Below are 15123 nucleotides of genomic sequence, written 5' to 3' on the forward strand. Positions count from 1 at the left end.
GTGTAAGTTCAAGTAACATGATATATTTGAAGGACATTTAATACTAAAATTTCATTCCTAGTATTTTATCATAAACTAGTCAGAGAAGGTATATCACTGAAGGTTTGATCGTGCTCACACTCATGAGTCACAGTTATGTGGAGCGCAAATGGCAAAGCAGTCAAGGATGTTACACCTCTCTCTGCAGAGAAGTGTCCGCTTAGGTTATACGACCGACCCTATCCTAACACCACCACCCCCAACAAGCAAACCCTAAAAATACCTGAATGTAACATTTTTTCATGCTTTCAGTGAAGCTGTGATACCCATCCACTACCCATTACCAGTCTTTCTGTGACCTTCTGTGATTCCCCGTGACTGTCTGTGATACTGCTCAACAAACATGCTGTCCAGCACACCCAAAATGAAGGTAAATATGCATTAACCATGACAATTGTTCCCCAACAATAGTGGTTAAACAATAGGGATGTCACGATACATAAGTTTCATGAATCGATATGTATCACGATATCCATGTCACGATTTGACATATATCACGATACGTATTTTCACAGCATTATTGCGTAAATTTAGTTACATTTTGAATGTTAATATTACAATTGCAAAAGTGTAAACGATACATAAACATATTTTAACCGATACTTTCAAAAGTAAATATCGATACAGTTTTGAATGTATCAATAATTGTATCGTCTTAGAAAAGTATCGATGCATCGATGTATTGTTGCATCCCTAGTAAACAAGTAGCTTTAGTGTAAATATAGTTATGTAGGTCTTTAAATTCAAATGGGCCTGAGCAATTGTCTTAATATTTTGTCTTGTTAATCCCACTATGATTTTCATGGAAGGATGGGGAACTATGTCCTTGTTACTGGTACCGGCAGCGTACAATAGGCCATGCAACGGACAGATCTTAATGGGTCTGTCATCATGTATTAAAGTTGCACTGCCATCTACTTCAATCAGCTCAGTCTATCTTTTTTTCTTTCTTTTTTTAAATGTATTTTTATTTCCCAAAGTACATCACCTAAGTCTATCTATCATTATCTATCATTACCATGTTATGATGGTCACAGGAGTGGATCTACCACTAATAATGTACTAGTGACCTGTGAAGATCCAGACTTACAATTGGTCTTCAGCAACCCATGCTTGTCATAAGAGGCGACTAACGGGATCGGGTGGTCAGGTTCGTTGACTTGGTTGACACATGTCATCGTATCCCAATTGCATTGATCAGTGCTCATGATGTTGATCACTGGATTGTCTGGTCCAAACACAATTATTTACAGATTGCCGCCATATAGCTGGAATATTGCTGAGTGCAACATACAAACGATAATGCACTAGTCATATCATCAAGAGTATAGACCTTTCAATGAGTCTGTGGGTGTCAATCAATCAATCAATTATTTCATACTGAAAGCCACAGGCTTGTAGTGCATTAATTAGTCATGTGTGGGTAGTAGAACATTCTTTCTGAGAATAAAAGCTTTGTGAATATATATGGACAATCTTTCTAAATGTGTTTCACTGGAATTATTCATCAATGATATAAACTTATGAGTTTCAGGATGTACATAATAATATTTCTTTATATATCTATTTCTTAACGAAAAGTGGGTGGCAGGGTAACTATATAAGTTTCACTTCAGTCACCACAAATTTGTGTCAAGCTTAATACTTTTATTCAAGTGCCAGCTTGTCTGGTTAACTATCTAAACTAATCAACAAACAAGAAATTAACTACAATGCCTTTGCCTTGAAGTGCACCAACAAATGATTTCTGTGATTGCTGTTCTGAATATTCAAAATTAATATACACAGCTAGTTGGTTATCTGAATATTTATTAGGGGATGTTTAGTCACATAAGCATATGGGATCACTAAGTGTATAAGTAGGTGATCCACTTTGGACAAAGTGATTGTATATGATGAGTAGCATCGCCTGTCCTATGGACGACTGACCTAGGAACCCCATCCCACCTGAAAATCCAATCCAATTAGTCACCTTTGACTATAATCTAAAAAGAAATGAATGATGTGTTAGCAATATAATTGTAAAATATGAATAACTTATTATTTTCAAATTCTCCTCATTGAATGTATGTTCAGTATTCTGTGTTCACCCCCTTCTTGTATTCCATATGAGAAGGGAGATAACTCTTTCAACCTATGTGAAAGGAAAACAGATTTTATGGCACTTCAATCTGAAACAAATAATATTGTGATTATGATCATAGGGACAAAACAATAAGAACATTGATGGATAACAAACATGCTAAAGGCAAGTCAACTTTGTAGGGGACCCATTCTCAAAGTGGTAATTGTCTATGAACCAGGTCATCTTGGGACTTACCCTTCGTTCAGTTCATCCTGCGTTGAGGAGACATACTGAGCCTGTTCATTATATATGACTCAAATAGCATTCACTTGTCACAAATTAATGTAAACTTTTGTTCTCTTCATAGAAGCAAGAACCTGTGTTCCGCACTCCGATGACTTACAGCCCTCGTCTTGTCGGCAACAAACCCGTTCCATCACCGTCACGTCAAGAACTATGGCGAAGACAGCTGGGGTTTGACGATATTGGTGAGACCTTCATACAATTACTTCAGTACTGATAGGTATCATAGTACTTTACTCAAAAAAAACTGTTCTAGCTTAATATAGATGTGTGTGTGTGTTGGGGGTAGGGGTGGGGGTGATTTCAGTGTTTTAGTATCTATAGTGCTGTTTTATATATATATATATATAGTTTGTGATTTCTTGCTGATACCTTACAGATTATGACCAATCGTTATCTGTGCATCCAGTTTACTCTTAACACTAAAGACACGGGGATTCCCAACATGGGTAGCATTTAAGTGAAGCCCATTTCTCGTGTTCAGAGCCCTAATATTGCTCGATTATTGCTAAAAGCAGTGTTAAACCATACTCACTCACTCACTCACACTCACAGTTAGAGTGTTTATCAAGTTTATAGGTACATTGAAGTTGGACATAGCTATCGTGGTTCTGACAGGAGTACTGCAGGTACCAACTTCTTTCTTTTTCCATGTATACATGGTCATTATTGCAAATCTATATCAGTCCTCTCTATAAGGTACAGTGGGCACAATGTGTTAAGCCCATTTTTGGTGTCCCCCGCCGTGATATTGCTGGAATATTGCTAAAAGCGGCGTAAAACTAAACTCAGTCAGTCAGTCTATAAGGTACAGTATGATGCAGGTGTTACCTCTTGCCCCTTCATCTGGTGAAAGGCTGGTAGCCTAGTCGTTAAATGCTGAAGACACATCTTTGAATCTACACATTGGTACAATGTGTAAAGCCCATTTCTGGCGACGCCTGCCTAAGGTTCCTAGAATATTGCTAAAAGTGACATGAAACCTCACTCACTCACTCACTCACTCACTCACTCACTCACTCACTCACTCACTCACTCACTCACTCACTCACTCACTCACTCACTCACTCACTCACTCACTCACTATTTGTGTAACTGACGATCTGAGGAGATGGAAACGGGTCCCCAGCTTGTTGTAAAATGCAACTTTAAGAAGTTGGGTGGTCAGGCTTCGTGACTTGAGTCAGTGAGTGAGTGACTTGATTTCTTGATTTCATGTCATCGCACAATATAAATCATTGGATTGTCTAATTCAGGTTCAAATAGATTATATAACAGGTTTTTGTCATATAGCTTGGATATTGCTAAGACCAGCAACCAACAAACATCACAACATCATAAAGTAATTATACAGTTAATTTGTACAATTTATTTTTGACATCTGTGATGGAAGTGTTGTCAGATCTACTGGACTAGTCTTTGTTAGTGTGTTTACTGTGTCTACTACTAATCAATACAGCATTCTATGATTGGTCAATTAGCGTGCTATTTCCCTGTCAACTGCTGTGACTGATGGGACTGTACTGTTGTGACCATCTGCATGCTGAGACGTGCAGTGATGTCGGCACGGTCCTAAGTTAGAGAGGACTGAGATCAACTTTGTGGAAGATGTTGATAATGATGGGATAATGATTGACATTGATTGACATTGATCTAGAAAATCTCAGAGGCCGATATTTGACCCCAGTGCTGCAGCACATGGAGGTAAAAGTTACCCATTTATCATTCAAGATTTCACAATTCTGTTTAACAAAAATATTTTCAATACCTAAAAAAAAAAAAATAACAATTTTGTCCTGGCACAGACGCACAGTTCACCCATTCCATGATTGTGTTCTTTGATACAAATGTAACCACAGTCAATATGTTCTTGACAGGAAAATGGTTTTGTCAAATACAAATTTGCTAAAATCTGTTTAATTCAAAACCTTGTCTCAACAAACATGGAACTATGAGACATTTCTTTAATCAACTTTAACATCAGTTTCCATGTAGGTAAACTTTTGGTTTATAAAGTGCAATAAGTTATGTTGTCCGTATAAGTCATAACATCGATTCAGTGGTAACTCTAGGGCCTCTGCTTTGGCAAACCTGGGAAGAAGGATCATGGAGTTAGACCACCCCACCATACCCCACGTGACCCAAACCACACCCTACACCCAACCCCATCCACACCATATACCCTATACCCAACCTCAACCACACCCTACACCCAACCCCATCCACACCATATACCCTATACCCAACCTCAACCACACCCTATACCCAACCCCAACCACACCCTATACCCAACCCCAACCACACCATATACCCTATACCCAACCCCAACCACACCCTATACCCAACCCCAACCCCACCCTATACCCAACCCCAACCACACCATATACCATATACCCTATACCCAACCCAGACCACACCATATACCCAACCCCAACCACACCCTATACCCAACCCCACCTCCAAACCCAACCCCATCCCCAACCCACCATGCCTGAGTGTTGTCACAACCCCTAGTGTACAGTACACAACCCTGTGCACTTAAAAGAACCCACGAATCCGTTGGTAAATTACATGAAACTGAGCTGGCTCAGGCACCAGGCTAGTGATCCAGTGAGGTTGAGGTGTCGGGATCGAGCCCACCTGTGACTGGGTGTAAAAACCTTGGAGACAACTTTGTGTGCAGACTCTTTCAGTGTTGTCACAACCCCTAGTGTACAGTACACAACCCTGTGCACTTAAAAGAACCCACAAATCCGTTGGTATATGACCAGATGGTGGCCACATGAAATGAGGAATACGTGTAAACACCTAGTTGTGGGTACAGCAATGTGCAGTGAACATGGACAAAGTACTGTGACAATGTGTCCCAGTGTCATTGTTTCACGCAAGAGTGTGTGATAATTGAATACAGAATGGTCCATATACATGACAGTCTCTATTGTGAAGAGCTTACATTCTTCATATCAAGTGTGTGGTGATGTGACTGCCAAAACTTGAAGATACAAATTATATATTACCCTGTAAAATTACCTTCCCAAGCAGGAAGGATATAATCCTGATATCGCCCAGGTGATAAGTTCCCATTGTGACACAACAGTACATCGGTGACTTATTGAACCCTGACTGATGTTGTTGATGAAGACAATGATGCTGATGCTGATGAGCAAGCAATCTCCTCCTCCATCATCATCTCTGACCATAGGTGACTCCAAGTAGGATTTGTCAGGAGGGTTGATGGCGGTCATGTTCTTGCCAGTTTGAATCAGCCCGCCAATTTTCAACCGTTTACTGCTCAACAAAATTGTGACAGAATTGTGATCCAATGTTACACCAGTTATATGTATATGTAAACAGCATAACATCCCAGTATCCTTTAAATACAGTACTTCCTTTGAATCATGAATACTGACATTATCTAAATAATCAATTAAACAAATAATATATTTAATCCAAAAGCATGTACTGACCAAATAAAAACACATATCTTCCCAAGGAATTGACCTTTATATGCTGAACCTATAATGCTCTGAATAATAAGGGTTTAGTTGAAACTGTTTTTGAACTTTTAAAATCTTTGTCAAGTCAGTATAAATAATAAGTTGCTATACCCTTGGCAGGCCAGAGACTTTTATGGGTTCAAATCCTTGCCCTGATTATGTTTCAAGGTTTCATGGCACCATACCTTTTCTCCTGGATGTCTCCAAACTGATAACTATATGTGACCTCCATTACCTCAGGCATTCCTGCCACAGTAGCCAGTTGTATAACCATTACAAACGACATTAAACCCTTCTCACTCATGAATTGGTGCATATGTTTCTTGATTTTATTGAGTGAGTTTAGTTTTACATGCTTTTTGCAATATTACAACAATATCACTGCAGGAGACACTAGAAATGGGCTTCCCACACTGTACCCAGTGGGGAATCGAACCAAGGTCTTCAGTGTGATGAGCGAACACTTTAACCACGTTCCTGTCCCACTGCCCCTGATGATTTTATTGAGATAGAGAACCAGGGCTCCAGATAAGGGGCGTATGTACGGATGATAAATATGCATGATACGGTAGGAAATAGTTGTGAGGTGAGGTGAGGTGAAATTGGGTTTTACGTCGTGCTTGAGAATATTTCGCACATATGACGATGTGCAAGCGTGTGTATGTGCGGCTGCTTGTACTAGCCCACTGAGATACCATGCCGCAGTGAAGCATGAATACCCCACTCAGACACATTATACTGACTCTGAGCCGACCAGTCCTTGAAGTACCCATTAATGCCGAGCGCCAGACAGGGACCAACAAGTACCATATTTTAACATCTTTTGGTAAGACGCGGTCGGGGATCGAACCCGCGACCTTCCGCTCTCTGGGCGTAAATAGTTTAGAAAACGTAGCAGATACGCACCACAACAATGGTGTATGGTATTAGAATCATTTACCGACGTATTTATCTGAAAAAGTATTTTTTTATTGTTCACTGACCCGTTTACACAAGAGTAGCAATGTTGTGGTGCATATATGAAACGAAGCATAAGATTACTGATACTCCATTAATATCCATTCAGTACTCTAAATGTACCCTCAAGTTTTTCCAGTACTCCTATATTATTTAAAAATACAGAGTACGTACTCCTAATGTTGAAACAAATTTATCTGGAGCCCTGAGAGAACACAAGGTAACTCAAGGACACAGTGATACCTGATCACAGTCTCCATGTTTTCTCTTCATTGTATATGTACAGGCCAAGCAGGGTGGGTGTGGCACTCTGTGGGTGGGCGTGACACCTTGTGTACTCATCCCATCAAACACCCTTCAACCTATTCTGTCCAGCTATGCAGAGATTGTTTACTTTACATTCCCGGTCACTTTGGGCAGGTGTTTTGTTAACTTTCCATTATAGAGCTCTGACCCCTGTCAGGATTAATGTCTATAAAAGCAGGAAGGGGTTTTGATGTCATGGTGCTATAGAATGATACTAACACTAATACTCTTTATTTCATTCACATGTAGATAAAATAATGTTTTTATTGCCTTTTCTTATGTCTTATTTGTTTACTATGGTCTCGGGAGGTTTCACTGATTCAAAATGAAAGTCAAATACCAGTCAGTTTACAGAACTATCTTGTTGAAATGAGAACTTATTTACTCTGATACATTACCTCTCTGTGGGAAGACCTGGAAACACCTCCACAGGAGGTCACATAAGGTAAATATCCTATCTGACCAATCAGTATCAGGCCTTCTAAATGCTATGTCCAAGTGAGAAAGGCTTTCAGCTAAGCATATCTGAAATTTGTAGCCCAAACCAAAGATAATCAAGGAGTTACAGATGCAAAACAATAACACTGTGCTATCATAGCTGTGGTTATTTGAACCTTTAACCCACTCACTCACCCTCCCACTCACCCTCCCACCCACCCACTTTTTCACTCACGCCTCTCACCCTCCCACCCACCCACTTTTTCACTCCGCGACTCGCCCACTCACTCACTCACAAAAATTCCCCTCACTCACCAAAAAAACCATTCACTCACTCACCCAAACACCCCATTCACTCACCTCCCCTCACTCACTCAAAACAAACCAACACTCACTCACCATCGGTAGTCACCAAAACCCCTCCCACTCACTCACTCACCAAAAATCCACTCACTCATAGCAGATAGAAGTATCATAGAGAACTCTCAGCCACTTCAGCCAAACTTCACAGGATCAAATTTAAATAAACCCCATCCATGTGCTACCAACCCCCCAGTCCCATTATGGAAGCCTAATGTTGAAGGTCCAGTGTCTATAGACCCTCAGTACCAGGTTGCCCACTGGTCAGCTAACTAATGATCCATCCACAATAAGGGTGGTGGGGTAGCCTAGTGGTTGGCGTTGGCTTGTCACGACGAAGACCCGGGTTCAAATCCCCACATGGGTACAATGTGTGAAGCCCATTTCTGGTGTCCCCCGCCGTGATGTTGCTGGAATATTGCTAAAAGCGGCGTAAAACCAAACTCACTCAGTCCATCCACAATTCAGCAGGTAAGGTCGGTCCAGACACTGATCACAGGTTGTTAGCTCAAATTAATCTTGATAATTCAATTACCTGTGACGACAAAGGTCAAGACAGGTGCTTGAAAAGATGTTGTTTAATGTCCTGGTGCATCTGCGCATTATGTCTGGCGTTCTTTTGATCTTGAGGCAATTAAAGCATCTTAACTCTCAGGTGAAAAGACTTTACATAATTTAACCATGTATTTAATACTTACCGTTTCATGCTCCATGATTTCCTGAAAACCTAAATTTTTTGAAAAGGTAACATTAGAAAACCATGTGACAAATGTTTCTGTCTATTAATGGATATAAGTCTGAAATGGAGAACATGTACGACAAATAATTATAATCAAATGGTACATTATTATTATCCAACAATAGATAAAACGAGTCGTTTATATTTATCTATTATGTAATATTTCTCGATGCAGCACCATACATATGCTGTATGTTCATGAGAATGGTTTCATATGCTTAACGAAACAAGGATCATGAATAGTTTGGTGAATAAATCATGAATTTGTGTACGCAACCTTCACTTCAAAGAAATCTAGCCCAAAATATTCGTGATCCATAACTTTTTTCATTCAGTATATATCAGCACGATATAATCTGACATCTTCATTCATTGCGTTAAGATTACCCATAAAGTTGATGAAGCAGAATCACCTAGAATGCACTCTATTGGTGATCCCAGTATTGAGTACTTCACAGTAATATTACGCCCATTTATGCTATACATAAACGTGGTATAAGCTTTTGAGGCCAGGTGGTTCTGTTGTATATTACAGCCTAGGGTGATATAGACGTGGTATGTATAACAGCAGTATGAGTGGCCAGCTGTCAGGGGTGACATACGTCCATGCAACACCCATGTAATGTCACCGAAATAGACACAAAGTGTTTTATGTTCCTTGATATACCGTAAATCCTCCAATAGAAGCTTTCAAGAATTAAACGCAAAGGGCTTTCAAAGTCTTTAGTAAGAATAGTTACATGTTGATTATTTGATTAATGAACTTGTAAAAATAATTATTTTTTAATCAAAGTAGAAAGTAATCATTCTAGAATATATGTTAGGCTATAACATTTTGGAAGCTAAGGAAATAAAATAAGGGAATTCTAGTGAGGTAAATTTTATATAGTCGAGATAACCATAATCAAGATAAGGGGAGGGGCGGTGGGGTAGCCTTGTGGTAGCCTTGTGGTTAGAAGCGTTGGCTCGTCACGCTGAGGACTCGGGTTCGATTCCCAACATGGGTACAGGGTGTGAAGCCCATTTCTGGTGTCCTCTGCTGTGATATTGCTGGAATATTGCTAAAAGCAGCGTAAAACCATACTCACCAGTGATAAGGGGAATATGAACAAAACAATTCTAATGCAAAATAATATTTAATCATACAGTACACATCATTACCACATGGTGATGGATTTTTAGTAGCTTCTGATGTAGTCATAAAACATATAACTGAAAAAATGTTCATACCCGAAGAAAGGTTTGTTCATTAAATGTTAACTCAATTTAATGTTTACCTTCAGTATTTTGAGTGGGTCATTTTCTAGAGAAATATGGCAGACCTTATTGAGATTAGCATCAGTACAGTCTAGCCCTTGTAGTTGTGTATTGGGTATATATTATCCAGTCCAATTTAGGAAGATTAACAGATCATCCAGTTGTATTACGTTGTTGTACTTATTAGGGGATTATGTGTTGCTACAACTGGTGTAATCGGCCCGAGGAGGATTTCTAACACTTATCACATGTTGTCGGTGATCATAGGCAGATTTTCAACTAATGGCCTATATCCTTTTATTCCCAGTCATGGTGGTGATTGAATCGTTCCAGATAAATGGATTTGCTGATGATTCACTGACCCAACAAAACAATTCTATTGACGGAGGCATATTAAATTGCTGTTTGTCTGACTCTGACCAGATACTTATCAGTCAACACAGCGATCTGATGAAATGAAATACAGAGTATTCTGTTAGCATCAATAACATGGTTACTCCTAGAACTAACATACCTGGAAGTCACCTGGATCTGCTCAGAGCTGATATTCAGCCTCAATTATACTGAAAATGCTGTCAGGGATGATTTAATGGTAACTTGGTAATATTGCATGTCATCATGCAGCTTTTGAGTGAATGGGTGAGGTTAGTTTTACGCCGCTTTTAGCATTATTCCAGCAATATCACGGCAGGGAACACCAGAAATGGGCTTCACACAGTGACCCACACCATGATATTGCTGGAATATTGCAAAACTCACTCATTCACTCACTCACTTTTAAAAAAATAAAACTTTTTTTTTCTTCATAACCTGATCTTAACCCGTGAAGCAACAGAAGCTGGTTGCATGGTACTCCAAATAAGCCTGCTCTGAACAGGGGTGTATGTTGTTGTGTAGCCCTTGGCCCCCACTCTGAGTGTCCTTCCCCTCCCCTCTTTTTTCTCCTCATACAGCCCAGGCAGGGGACGTCACACATGGCTACCTGGGGTTAAATACAGCACACAAACACAGACCTGAACTAAATGAATTTGGATGAAATATGACAACCATCTCCTTCTGTGAGACTGACAATGATCGGAGGAATGTGGCTATACACTGGAATATATCAAAGGGCTTAGCTTAAAGATATACGATAAGATTTTTAAATTAAATATCAGAAGTGTGTCAGTACTAAAGTAGCACTGGATGCACCCTCCTTGATTCAAATAAGGAATTTTTAAATGTTATTTTTTTTCAACTTTATTCTCACCCAATATAGCATATGTGCCTTTGTGATGGGTTATGTAGCTCAATGCTCAGGTATGCAGTTTGAACAAGGCCACACTCATCTACAATTCTGGCAAATGATTTGACGCCTTGGAGCTAGAAAGCACACACTATATCAAAATATAGTTTAAGAATTGAAATTACTTGTTTTGCTTGGCTGCTGTGTCTTCCATTATCTTGACAGATAAAGCATTAAGAGGTATGCATGTAGAAATCTAACATAAAGAAGCTGTTATTTGTAATAATATACAGCAAGTTACAATTAATAATGTGGTGACTGAAAACACAAATGAGAACCTACCAAGGGCCCACATATACCGAACCAAGTGAAAACACATACAGGTAATCAACTTTAAATGGTTACACAATGCCATTTAGAAAGTGGTCAAATGTAACGTATGTTATATTTGAGATTACTCTTTCTGAGTAAAGTACAAATTCTAGTACTTTAGTTGGGTTGAGTCCAATCCGGGATTCGAACCCACACCCTCGGAGTCAGGCACTGAATCGCCAGCACACAAAGTGGCAATGGCTGAGTGGGTTAGACTGCTGACTTTGTGTGGTGGCAATTAGGTGCCTGACTGTGAGGGTGTGGGTTCGAATCCCGGTTAACTTTAAATAGAAATCGGAAAAGATTTGCTTTTGTACTTAAGTCCATCTCCAAACACACTGAGTGAGATCCAACCTGTGTGATAACATTGTTGTTTGATTATCTCAAACCTACCTAGCTACGCATATTCAGAAAAACTAATTTGATTTTGATTTTCGTGCCCATTTTACGGAATAATTTAAACAATCGAATATGCTTTTTCAAAGTGTGTCAGTTTAGTATCATCTTGCATTTACTCTTAAAGCAAAAGCAGTGTTTATTATTTCAATAAAGCATGAAAATAATTTGCCTCTAGCTTGCAATACTATTGCAATAGGATTTTTCTCCTTGAATTGTCTCATTTGAAGTCATTTCCCAAATGAATGTATAGTTTATATGAAATAAAAACAAGCTGAAGTAGTTTCAGTCTCTTTTGATAACTGACAAGAAACTTGAAATCCAGATCAAGATTGTTTAAGAGGTAACAGGATGGATAACTCGAAATCAAAGTGAACGTATCTGGTACTTTCTGTATTTTGTGGTACACATTTATCAACGGAAGTCAATTACTAAACTATGAATAGTCATATGTACTATCGATGCATCGATTGTTGTTTCTACCATCAGTTAATTGCTATCGGAGACTCAACAATTGCAATCCATCGATAGTTCAATGCATCATTACCCCCTATTATTAGATGCAACCCTACTAGTATCACAACCATCCACCCTGCCACTTACATCAGTGTGCTGTATAACATTTGGACAAAGATTGTGTTCCCTTTTTCTTTACCTTGGGTGATGAGGTAGCATAGTGGTTAGTGTACTTGCTCATCTCACCGAAGACCTGGGTTTGATTCTGCACATGGATAAGGTGTGAAACCCATATCTTGTGTTCTTTGCCATGGTATTGCTGCAAGATTGTAAGATTTCTAAAAGCTGTGTAAAACCCTGTTCACTCACTTATTTATTCTTTCTTCATGTGACAAGACACCATGTACATCTTGGTACATAAACTTATGAATATTCATGCTTCTCTTGAATTATATAATTAGACAAACATTTCAGACTTTAGAGATATCCTTATTTGGTCATGTTTATTTCAGTTTCACTATGTCTAATGGTGTAGACACTCCTTGTATTTTTTTAAATAAAGACATCACTGAGTTAATTGCATTCCGTATTTACACTTGTTACTTTTTAGGAATGACAAACCAACAGTCTTAATGCAGCTGCACTCTCCTCCTGTCTGGTAAATGTTGCCACCTGTATGCTAGGTGCACACGCACTGCATACTTTCATTTAGACACGTAAATAGAGAATCCTGTGTGTTTTATTCAACCACTTCACGATCACCGCACCCTGAATTTGTTCAAAGGGTATCTTATCTGGATAGTAGCTGAAATATCTGTGTCAATAGGGTGGAGAGAGTGATCGCTGGAGGAAGGGTTTATTGTTTACATTTGCTAGAAGTTAGGGGTACACATGATTGATAGATTTAAAGGGAAGCGGGTGTAAGGTTAACCCCACGCACAATATGGATGGGTCGGTCCACTCTTTCTGAGAGTTATGTTGGTGAATATAAAGTACGGATCAGTTCAAATTCTTGTGTCCATGTGTTTACCACATAATAAATTTGGTAAACGTAATGTGTATGTTACAAATATGAAATTTACCCAAAGCCTTTTGAAACTGGAACTTGATTTTCTCAAAGTTAATTTTGAATGTATTACTAATAGATTTTCAGAGGCTGATCTTTTTTCTCATTAAACACAAAGCTTTTGCAATTCTTTGTTTTTCTCATTTTTAGGCATAGTCCAGGGCCTAGATTTTCGAAGCTCTCTTATCGCTAAGATAGTCATAAGTTAATGTTAATGTATGGCACTTACGACTATCTTAGCGCTAAGAGGGCTTCGAAAATCTAGGCCTAGGGTATAAATGATAACCTTATTTTGCTTGTCCTTAGACTCTGTAGCATTTGTTGTAAAAATGGAAGCATTGAGAACTGGTTCTGAATTATGGCCCTCAAATGCTACAATAAAACCTTTCTTGGATTTAGACATGTCTTCACCTCAATGTAGTTGTCCCAGGCTAGCAGGCCAGTATGAACTTTGGAGCTAAGGGTGAAACAGTACGCTCTTACCGTAGTACGGTACATACTGCGGTACAAGGCCTTTGGTTTGGTTTGGTATATGAGATATGATCATAATGCAGAAAATTGACAAGAGCCAAACCTTACATTGTTTGATAAATTGGAAAGAAAATAACCTTTATCTTTGTTATTTTGAAAGAACAAAACCGTCATTTTATGACTAGATAGAAATAACGATACGAAAACCGAAAATACCGAATTTTTGGATTGCATTATGGTATACCGAACCGAAGGCAAAATACCATGATTCTACTAATACCGCGGTATACCGTTTCACCTGGTGCCTGTACCTTCTAAAAGAAATACATGTATATGTATAAGGATTTATGCTAGTATAATAATTTGCACACTTGCCTTCATTTTGCTCATTATCTGCTTCACTGTATGATCTATCTACACAGTTCTGTAACAGTATTGACTGACTGATTGATCACAAAGAAAGTATTGTTATTCTGACTTGGTTCTTTGTGCATGATATGTACATACAATCATTAGGAAACATTTCTCCAAATTCTAATTTTGTAAATGTCTGATATCCTTGCAATGATCTTGGTAGAATATTGCTAAAACTAGCGTAAAAGTCAACTCACTGTCAATCACAGTAAAGTAGTATCAAAGCATTTTTATCCAAAGATATTCATATAAACTCTTTGTTATGAGCTTGAAAAAAGAAATCTACAATGAAGTGTTATCTGTAACAGGAAAAATTGCCTCACCATTGTTTTGTAACAAAGGAATATAAAAATCAATATTGTGAAAATACTGGAAATAAAAGATGTTTCAGTTGCAGGGCCAGCTAAATAAAAAAAACTTGTATGTTTTGGAACATTGGCCTCAGACACCCTATGTAGCCTGACAAATATGGTGGTAATCCCTGTGTTTGTATTCAAACTCGCTCATCTGAAAATCCTATGAACCATAAAGATTATCTTCTGTCATGCCCGATCTCCCTTGTTCCAGACGACCGTCCAGCCACGCCTGGCAGCTACCACGACCCCTCCTCAGACACAGACACCGACCACGAGGATTCTGGCAGATTTGCAGGTAGTAAGTTTATCCTTATTATATTTATCCGTCCAACTCTTGTGATTAGGTATTGTCAGTGATGTGTAACGGATTCGCTACAGCGAGTGAGTGACCTGACCCCCCTATGGT

The 15123-nt window shown here is 38.9% G+C and overlaps 1 protein-coding gene across 1 annotated transcript in view; it reads left to right on the forward strand.

Annotated features, from left to right (window-relative positions):
- Positions 1–388: 388 nt before the first annotated feature.
- LOC124292111 (kinesin-like protein KIFC3) overlaps positions 389–15123 on the forward strand; it is a 75069-nt gene continuing 60334 nt past the window's right edge. The window contains exons 1-3 of the mRNA XM_046729158.1: positions 389–409; positions 2472–2592; positions 14929–15012. Of these exons, the coding sequence (XP_046585114.1) occupies positions 404–409; positions 2472–2592; positions 14929–15012 (211 nt within the window). The 5' untranslated portion in view covers positions 389–403. The remainder of the gene's footprint in view (positions 410–2471; positions 2593–14928; positions 15013–15123) is intronic.

This window comes from Haliotis rubra, unplaced genomic scaffold (assembly GCF_003918875.1).
Source record: "Haliotis rubra isolate DU_JTF1 unplaced genomic scaffold, ASM391887v1 Scf507, whole genome shotgun sequence".
Taxonomy (NCBI): Eukaryota; Metazoa; Mollusca; class Gastropoda; order Lepetellida; family Haliotidae; genus Haliotis; species Haliotis rubra.